Source organism: Carassius gibelio, chromosome B18 (genome assembly GCF_023724105.1).
Source record: "Carassius gibelio isolate Cgi1373 ecotype wild population from Czech Republic chromosome B18, carGib1.2-hapl.c, whole genome shotgun sequence".
Lineage (NCBI taxonomy): Eukaryota > Metazoa > Chordata > Actinopteri > Cypriniformes > Cyprinidae > Carassius > Carassius gibelio.
The window spans coordinates 28,983,740-28,994,425 of NC_068413.1; the positions used below are offsets into that span (position 1 = coordinate 28,983,740).

General features: G+C 41.5%; 1 protein-coding gene across 1 annotated transcript; it reads left to right on the forward strand.

Annotated features, from left to right (window-relative positions):
- The first annotated feature begins 255 nt into the window (after window positions 1–255).
- Window positions 256–3,587, forward strand: LOC127977387 (extracellular calcium-sensing receptor-like). Its single transcript, XM_052582265.1, has 6 exons — window positions 256–371; window positions 508–796; window positions 975–1,784; window positions 1,912–2,136; window positions 2,448–2,550; window positions 2,686–3,587. Exons 1-6 carry the CDS (start codon window positions 265–267, stop codon window positions 3,585–3,587), a joined length of 2,436 nt encoding a protein of 811 aa, XP_052438225.1. The 5' UTR covers window positions 256–264.
- Window positions 3,588–10,686: the final 7,099 nt, after the last annotated feature.

Here is a 10,686-nt window from a genome sequence, read left to right on the forward strand (position 1 = left end):
GACAATAATAATAGCTTCAGATTGAGGCATAATGGGAAACATAATAGTGTACCTGATTTGATATATAACTCAGGATGACGTCATGCTTAATGATATGCATGATTAACATATAAAACCAAAGGTAAGACAAGCATCTCCTCGCCTTTTTTTCTTGTGAAGGTTAACAGAATAATGATTCATATTTTTGTCTCTGTATTTCATATTTCCAGTGCAGCGGTAACTTCAGGCTGCAACCCATGGGGTGACTTTAATTTGCCAGTATTCATGACTAGTGGAGACTTCACAATAGGAGGAATTTTTCCTTTGCATTATAGAGTAGAGCTTCCTCCAACAGACCACAAAAAGAGACCTTTAGCAGCACAGTGTCAAGGGTAAGGACATCTTATATGTTCTTTACATCTCTCCCAAGCTGTAATTTAAAATCTGTTGTTTACATTTTATTCATTTTCTGAATCAAACCATCTATTGTTTTACAAGAAGGTATTTTAATAAAATAATTTTATGAAGGTTTGATCCAAGAGCTTTCCGCTGGGCTCTCACCATGAAACTTGCTGTGGAAGAAATAAACAACAGAACAGATTTCTTACCAAACTATACTCTGGCTTATAGTATCTTTGACTCTTGTGCCACTCCTGTGACTGCTCAGAAAGCAATCCTGTCAGTGCTGAATGGACAGGATGTTGTTCAAAGTGTTATATGTTCTGGAGCTAGCACTTTATTAGGATTAATAGGGGAATCTGGATCGTCACAATCAATCGTTGTCTCCAGAACTCTGGAGCCTTTCAGGATACCAATGGTAAAATAAAATTGTTTTCCTGTTTATATATATATATATATATATATATATATATATATATATATATATATATATATATATATATATATATATATATATCTGTATATCTGTGTGTGTGTGTTGGCTAACATTTGTTTTATTTTTCATTTGTTTCTTATTTTTATTATTTAATTTATAGATAAGTTACTTCTCAACCTGCTCTTGTCTAAGTAATCGGAAGCAGTTTCCAACATTTTTCAGAGTGGTTCCCAATGATGATTACCAGGTCAAAGCTATTGTACAACTCTTAAAGCGGTTTGACTGGACATGGGTTGGTGTGGTGACTGAAGACCATGACTATGGCAGGTTTGCTTTACAAGGCTTAAAGCGAGAAATAGAGAATACTAACATTTGTGTGGCCTATCATGAAATGATCCCCAAAGACTATACCCAGAAACAGGTCCTAAAGATTCTTAAAGTAATGAAGGAATCAACAGCTAAAGTGGTGGTTGTTTTTTCAGGAGAGGGGGAATTTTACCCTTTCTTAAGAGAGTTTATGACCCAAAATATCACAGGAATTCAATGGATTGCAAGTGAGGCTTGGGTTACAGCTTCAATATTAGCACAAACATATCCATTCTTAGATGGCACAATTGGGTTTGCAATACGTCAAGGACACATCCCAGGTCTTCAGAATTACCTCAAAACGGTGACCCCAGAAATGTATCCTTCTAACCCTCAAGTTCAGGAGTTGTGGGAGGCTCTCTATGGTTGTTCTCCCTCCACATCCAGCTTGAACACTCATTTGCCCTCCTGCACCGGAAAAGAACCTCTCAGACAAGAACACTCTGCCTTCATGAACACATCCAGCCCTCGTGTGACCTACAATGTATATAAAGCAGTGTATGCCTTTGCTCATTCTCTACATAATCTCATTCACTGTAAACCTGGAAATGGACCGTTTGAGAATTTCTCATGTGCAAACCTCAACAATGTGTTTCCATGGCAGGTAAAAGTACCTTAGTGATTATGTTGTGCATTTCTTTTCATAAACGTTGTTAATTTGTTAATCATAAACGTCTGTCCTCTCCCTCCATTTTCCCCCACTTCTTTGTTGTTTTCTTATTTCTCTATAGCTCCAGCATTATTTACAGGAAATCTCTTTCTCTGTTTCTGGAGAAAATGTCAATTTTGATGTTAAGGGAGATTCAATCCCATCATATGATTTAATTAACTGGCAAAGACACACAAGTGGAGATATTCAGTTTGTTAAAGTGGGCCTCTATGGTGGTGCTCAGCAAACTGGGAGAGAACTGTTGATTGTGGAGCAGGCTATCATGTGGTCTCACCAACAGAACAAGGCAAGGTGTTGACTGTGCACTGCACTGCCATCTATTGCTATATTAAAAACATTGTCACTATGTGATCTTTGACAATATTCGCATAATAATATTGTGAATAAGTAAAAAGGGTGACTTGTTTATGTTTAAATATTCATAATTATGTTGTTTGGACTCACAAATTATTATAATAATTTTATAATAATAACAATTGTTTGTGTATATATATATATATATATATATATATATATATATATATATATATATATATATATATATATATTATTATAATTATTATTATTATTATTATTATTATTATTATTATTATTTAGGTACCTGTGTCTGTATGCAGTAACAGATGCACTCCAGGATTCAGGAAGGCTGTCCGTCGTGGGCAACCTTTGTGCTGCTTTGATTGTGTTCCATGTGATATTGGCAAGATCAGTAATCAATCAGGTCAGGACTACCTAGTGTATGTTTTCCTATTGACAAGTTATTTGTGTTCTTATTACATTTGTCTTCATCATTTGCCTTAATTGATCTGATTTTATAATTTCTCTTTATTTATAGATTCAGTAGATTGTCTGTCATGCCCTGAAGATTATTGGTCGAATGTGAATGGAACAATATGTGTCCCGAAGGTGGTTGAGTTTCTCTCCCATGATGCAATGGGAATCACCCTGACTCTGATAGCTGTAATGGGAGCATTTCTAACTATCACAGTGCTGGTGATATTTCTTTACAACAGAGGGACGCCAATAGTCCGTGTGAATAACTCAGAACTCAGTTTCTTTATCTTGTTATCACTGACTCTGTGTTTTCTATGTGCTTTGGTGTTTATTGGGGAACCTACATCCTGGTCCTGCATGCTGCGACACACTGCCTTCAGCATTACTTTCTCTCTCTGCATCTCCTGCATCCTTGGCAAGACTTTAGTGGTGTTGGCAGCTTTTACAGCTACCCGACCTGGAAACAATATAATGAAATGGTTGGGCCCCACACAGCAGAGAATAATCATCTTCTGCTGCACTCTGGTTCAGGTGATCATATGTACTGCTTGGCTTACAATATCCCCTCCTTTCCCCTATAGAAACACTAAATATAAACAGTCCAAGATCATCCTGGATTGCAGTGTGGGCTCTGACCTGGCCTTCTGGTGTGTGCTGGGATATATTGGCCTTTTAGCCTGTGTCTGTTTTTTTCTGGCTTTTCTGGCCCGGAAGTTGCCAGGCAATTTTAATGAGGCCAAATACATCACCTTCAGCATGCTTATATTTTGTGCAGTGTGGCTAGCATTTGTACCTGCATATGTCAGTTCACCTGGTAAATTTACAACTGCTGTTGAGATTTTTGCTATTTTAGCTTCTAGTTTTGGTCTGCTCTTCTGCTTGTTCACCCCCAAATGTTACATTATTTTATTAAAGCCTGAGAAGAACACAAAGCAACTTTTAATGGGGAAATTTACAAAATGAAATATTTTTGTATAATTGCATTGATGAAATATTTGATATTTAATGAATGTTAAAAAAGAAGAAAAAAACGGTACAATTTCAATATACTGTATACATATGGTAACTGTGGAAACCAAATGACCAAATAAATTATATCTGCAATGTTTTATATTATGTAATATTAATATCAAGCAACATTCTATTCTCTAAGATTCTATATTTATTTATTTATTTTTATAAAATACTTTTACAAATTACAATTTGGGTCTTTAGAAAACTTTGTCTGTCCATAATTATATGATACATTCTAAAGTATTTGGACACTTCATCCACACATGGGCATCGCCAGACCATCTTGATGTTTAGGAGGGCTACAGCCCATAAACAAATTTGTGATTGCCTCAGTCCCTTTTAAATTTCTTATGAAAACACTGGCAGACTTCAAACGGCTTCTCTGTCTTTCAGTGCATCCTTTTCAATCCGCAGATTATGGCAGCACAGAGTGAGAAACAGAGGACAAGATGTGTGTATATCGATAGATTGTTATGATATCTGCATCTGTGCTATTCTTTGTCATGAATGCAGTTTACAAAATATCATGGGGGAGCAATTGGTTTTCAGTCTCCTATAAACCTCTCATCACACCACAGTGTTTTTTTTCACTTAATAATGAAGCACTTAATACATATAAACACATATTAAATAAAATAATCATGTTGTCTTTTTTATTTGAAAATTGTACTTTTAATATAAAACATATTAATTAACTTGTTTAGTTGGACACTAGCACCTCTCATACTGTTGCACCACACCCAAACTACATTACCCATAAGTCACTGCATCACAGTCACCCTGCCACACCTGCACCTTATTCATCAGCCAATTTCCTTGCCACACCTGCATCTCATTTACACACACATATAAGCAGCACACTCACTCTCACTCACTGCGAAGTCTTGTTTAGCCAGTCTGACATTTCCGACCGTTTTCCTTGTGTTTTCCTTATGTACCTGACCTTGGGATTGTTTATACCGACTCTGATTCTCTGCTGCCTGCCCCCGACATCTGCTTGTTCCTGTAATCGATTCTGATTATCCCTACATACCTGACGCTGTTACTGATCATTGCCTGTCTGACCATTCTCATCATTAATGTTGTGCACATGGATCCGAACGTCTCTGTCTCATCATTACAGAAGACTTCGCCATACCAGGATCCAGCAGCCCGGTATCCCCTTGTCACTGAGGTATCGGTTCCTGTTTCAATGTCGGCATATCACCAATCCAGCCTAACCACAGATCCAGTTGACCTGCTGTTAAATCTAAAGCAAGGAGATCGATCTATTGAGGACTATGTTCAACAGTTCTGTGAATTGGTATATCGAGTTCCTCTAGACGATGAAGTCTTGTTTAAGGATTTATTCCGTTTTGGACTCAATGAACCAGTAAAATCATGGTTAGCTAGAGGGGAGTTTAATTGCAGCTTAAGGGATATAATGGACTCTTCGCTCTTGTTATGTGGTTCTCCTTTCACTGTGGGAGAGGCAGAGGACTTTAAAGCCCCAGCGCCACTGCATAAGATGGCTGCCAGCCCAGTGCCACTGCACAAGATGGCCGCCAGCCCAGCGCCACAGCACAAGATGGCCGCCAGCCCAGCGCCACAGCACAAGATGACCGCCAGCCCAGCGCCACAGCACAAGATGGCCGACTCAACGCCTGAGCCTCCAGACAAGGTTCCACCGACTTGCCACCATAGAGGGTCTACCGTTCCTCAAAGCCCGGAGATCATTCCAGAGGCGGTGCCCGAGGCCGTTCCAGAGGCAGTGCCCGAAGCCGAGGCGTCTCACGTCTCTACAGGCAGTCCAAAGTCAAGTCAGGTTCCAGTGGACCCTCCAGGGTCGAGTCAGGTTCCAGTTGACTTTCCAGAGTCAAGGCAGGTGCCCGTGGACCCTCCAGAGTCGAGTCAGGTGCCCGTGGATCCTCCAGAGTCGAGTCAGGTGCCCGTGGACCCTCCAGAGTCGAGTCAGGTGCCCGTGGACTCTCCAGAGTCGAGTCAGGTGCCCGTGCACTCTCCAGAGTGGAGTCAGGTGCTCGTGGACCCTCCAGAGTCAGGGCTAGTCACCGATGACCCTCCAGAGCCAGGGCTAGTCACGATGACCCTCCAGAGCCAGGGCTAGTCATTGATGACCCTCCAGAGCCAGGGCTAGTCACCGATGACCCTCCAGACCAGGGTTAGTCACCGATGACCCTCCAGAGCCAGGGCTAGTCACCGTTGATCAGGTCCCCGTTGATTTCCCAGAACCTAGTCAGGTCACCGTTGATCAGGTCCCCGTTGATTTCCCAGAGCCTTGTCAGGTCACCGTTGATCAGGTCCCCGTTGATTTCCCAGAACCTAGTCAGGTCACCGTTGATCAGGTCCCCGTTGATTTCCCAGAACCTAGTCAGGTCACCGTTGATCAGATCCCTGTTGATTTCCCGGAGTCTAGTCAGGTACCCGTTGACCATCCAGAGATGTGTCAAGTCACCGCTGACCGTCCAGAGACAGGTCAAGTCACCTCTAACACCCAAGAGTCAAGTAAAACAACAGTTAAACTTCATGAGCCAAGACAAGTCACAGTTGATCCTCAGGAACCAAGTCAAGTCACCAATGATCTTCATGAGCAAAGTCAGGTCACCAATGATCTTCATGAGCAAAGTCAAGTCACCATTAACCTCCGTGAACTAAGTCAAGTCACAGTTGATCCTCAGGAACCAAGTCAAGTCACCAACTATTTTCATGAGCAAAGTCAAGTCACCATTAACCTCAGTGAACTAAGTCAAGTCACAGTTGATCTTCATGAGCACAGTCAAGTCACCAACGATCTTCATGAGCACAGTCAAGTCACAGTTGATCTTCATGAATCCAGTCAAATCACCACAGATCTACCAGAGCCTCGTTACATCTCAGCCGAACTCCCAGAGCCTCGTCACATCTCAGAGCTCTCGACCTATCCTGTCACGGCCAGGGAGGCCGTCAATGAGCTGTCATTCATTCCGGTCAGGGCTACGGAGACCATACACCATCTCATCACGGCCACGGAGGCCGCTATTAACCTGTTAATGTTCTCTGTTTCAGTCCCACCTGAGCAGACTTACTCTCCTGTGCCATCGACTCCACTGTGGTGGTCCTCTGCTCTGCCCTGGTGGGCTTCTGTCCCATATGCTCGGCTGTGCTGGTCCTGTGCACCACCCTGGTGGGCGTCTGTCCCGTCTGCTCGGCTGTGGTGGTCCTCTGCACCGCCCTTGTGGGCTTCTGTCCCGTCTTCTCAGCTGTGGTGGTCCTCTGCTCTGCCCTGGTGGGCTTCTGTCCCATCTTCTCGGCTGTGGTGGTCCTCTACTCCTCCCTGGTTGGCACCAGCTCCACCTGCTCCACTCTGGTGGGCTCCCATGCCACCTGCTCTCCCTTCGTGGACCCTTGTTCCCGAGTTAGGCCCATGGCGGGCTCCTGTTCCCAAGTTAGGCCCACGGCGGGCCCCTGTTCCGGAGTTAAGCCCTGTTCCCGAGATAAACCCACGGTGGGCCCCTGTTTCCTATGTCAGGCCCAAGAGGGGCTCCTGTTTTCCCCGAGTTAGGCCCAGGAAGGACTCCAGTTCCGCCTGTTCTGCCCTGGTCCCCGACCACTGCACTTCCTCATGGACCTGGCCCTCCATCTCTCCCCCTGTTCCACCTCCGCTCCACCGCCCTCTTAGATTGTTTTGAGCATCTGGAAGCCGCTCCTTTGGGGGGGGGGGGCTATGTCACGATCATTAGATGGAGTGCCTATGAGCTTCAGTAGAGGGCACTCCACTCAGGACCATTCCACCCATCAACCACCAGATGTCACTTGGACACTAGCACCTTTCATACTGTTGCACCACACCCAAACTATATTACCCATAAGTTACTGCATCACAATCACCCTGCCACACCTGCACCTTATTCATCAGCCAATTTCCTTGCCACACCTGCACCTCATTTACACACACATATAAGCAGCACACTCACTCTCACTCACTAGGAAGTCTTGTTTAGCCAGTCTGACATTTCCGACCGTTTTCCTTGTGTTTTCCTTCTGTACCTGACCTTTGGATTGTTTATACCGACTCTGATTCTCTGCTGCCTGCCCCCGACATCTGCTTGTTCCTGTTATCGATTCTAGCATTTGGCTTACTCAGTACTCAAATGTTGTATATTTCACTGGAATACAGTGAAATACTTTTAAAGTGTAGTTTACCTCCTTTCCTTAATATTCAATTTATTTTTATTATTATGTCCCCCTTAAACAAAAATCTTAGAATTGCCCCTTCACCCACATGTAAAAAAATTAAATTATAATAAATTAAATTAAATCTGATATCACAATACACAATGAAAACCTTAGACAGCAATGCATGCGTAGTCCTTTGCTCTGCTCACTCTGTCAAAGAACAACAAACTACACTTGATTCGCTTGTGGCTCTGACTGTAAGAGAAGCAATAAACTCTGTACTGACCCCAGCACTCCCTGATCTACATTTAGATATACAAACGACTCTGTAAATGAACTAAAAGCCGAAGTTGAAAAGCTAGCCAATGCATCAAAACAGACACGGGACTGGGTCAAATCCATTCAAGTAGCTGCATGTGAAGATAGGAGGACAGTCACAAACTTAAGAACAACTCACCGAAAAAAAAATTACAGAGATTTTAGATAGAAGCAGGAGAAATAACAAAAGACTGATGGGGTTGCTGGTAGGGGCTGAGGACTCTGATGCAGCTGGCTTTCTCAGAGCTAATCTTTCCAAGTGGATCCCCTCACTGAAAGGCGGTGACATTAAAATTGACCGGGCCCATCGCATGTGTGATATAAGGAAAAACTCGGATCATCCGTCATAAATATAAATAGTGTAGTGTGTTCCACAGTTATTATCAAATGTTCATTAGATGGATTGCCTGAGGGAAGAAACTGTTACTGTGTCTGGTCATTCTGATGCTCAGTGCTCTGTAGCGTTGACCAGATGGCAGCAGTTCAAAGAATGTGTTGGATGTGAGGGGTCCAGAGTGATTTTGCCAGCCCTTTTGCTCACTCTGGATAATTACAGTTCTTGAATAGAAGGCTGGGTTGTAACGATGATTCGCTCAGCAGTCCGGACTACCCTCTGTAGTCTTCTGAGGTCAGATTTAGAAGCTGAGCTGAACCAGACAGTTACTGAATTCCAGTGGATGGATTCAATGATGGTGGAATAGAACTGCTTCAGCAGCTCCTGTGGCAGGTTAAACTTCCGCAGCTGGTGAAGGAAATACAACCTTTACTGGGCCTTTTTCACAATGGAATAAATTCGAATGTCCCACTTCAGGACCTGAGAGATTGTGATGCCCAGGAACTGAATGACTCCACTGCAGTCATGATGGTCAGTGGGGGAAGAGCAGTGGGGTTATACAATTCAATTCAATTCAATTTAAGTTTATTTGTATGGCGCTTTTTACAATACGAATCGTTACAAAGCAACTTTACAGAAAATTATGTTTCTACAATATTTAGTAGATGCTTATGGTGGTGACTGTCAGTTTGTGCATGTTTGACAGGATTTTTAGAAAAAAATAATACAAGACGTAGTCAGCTAGACAATGAACATTATTAATAATGTTTCATGTTTTTCATTTGGAATTTTGAATGTGGATATTACACTTGTTTGACATATGGAAAAAAAAAGTTCCACTTCTAGTTTCCCAAAGTTATGTTTTAGATTATTTGGATTTTAGTCTGAGGCTGGCAGTCACTAGCTGGAAACTGTGGCTCTCACAGTAACATTGGCTGGAGAAGTGGAACCTCAGGGACAGAGCAGGATTGGGCTCAGAAGGGCCTAAATGACCTACAGTACATTAGTGGTTTCCAACCCAGGTCCTAGAGAATTCCCAGGACTGAACATTTTTGATGTCTCTCTTGTCTTTTACACCTGGTATAAAGATGTGTTTTTATTTAGTGATTCAATCACAGGTCATCAGCCAAACCACACTGCCATTTCCACCTGATTTTAATATGTTTTAATATCTTTCAATAAATTCCTGTCACTTGATTTTGTTTTGTCATGACCCTATCCAATTATTTAACCAAACCCCACATCACTTTCGAGGAATGATGATTTTTCACAGATACAATGAACTAACCAAATATGCAGATTATAACTGAGCATAAAAGAAAGCAAATGAAATGGATGGCAGCTGCCATGTCTACTATAATACACGTTTTTGTTGTTGTTGTTGTTGTTGTTTTGTACAACACAAATTTTGAAATGCTTGTTTTTGTTGCTCTTTCATAACACATCAATACTATAATGTGTTAGCTAAGTAGATGGCTAGTAGATGTTTCTTTACTGTGGTCAGGAACACATTTACGAGCTTTTACATTACACATGCAAAGTGGTAACATGAATTTATGCATGCATTTGTACATGCATCTCCTTATGAGGTGTCAGTGATCTGATATATAAATATAAATATATATATATATATATATATATATATATATATATATATATATATATATATATATATATATATAAATATATATATATATATATATATATATATATATATATATATTTTTTTTTTTTTTTAAGAGCCACACAGATGGGAAATCAAAAATTACCTGTATTACAGTGTATGATGCAGCTGTCCATCAGTGTAAACAATGTGCAAAGTAATTAAACCAAAAAGTACACGATTTATAAAGTTATTGGCTTCTCAAGTAAGGAGTCGACTCTGAATCGCTGAAACGAGTCGTTATAGATTTCAAACCTTTTGCCCATCTCTATGTACTTCACTAGAACACTTTGCATAATAATCTCCGCTTACTGTTTTGGGAGAAACCCCCCACCCCCCACACAGACGCTCTGGTTGGTGTGATAGCATCATGTCGAGGAGACAGTGTGTTTTTAATTGTAAAGGCAAGTTTGTTTTATTTTCACTGCCAAAGAATGAAGATCAGAAGAACCAATGGCTAAAATTCATTTTTACCACAATACCAGAGCAGTACAACAAATCCCTTTTGTTGTGTTCACAACATTTCACTGATGACTGCTTTTGTAATCTCGGTGAGTACAGAGGGATTTTCAAAGCGTTTG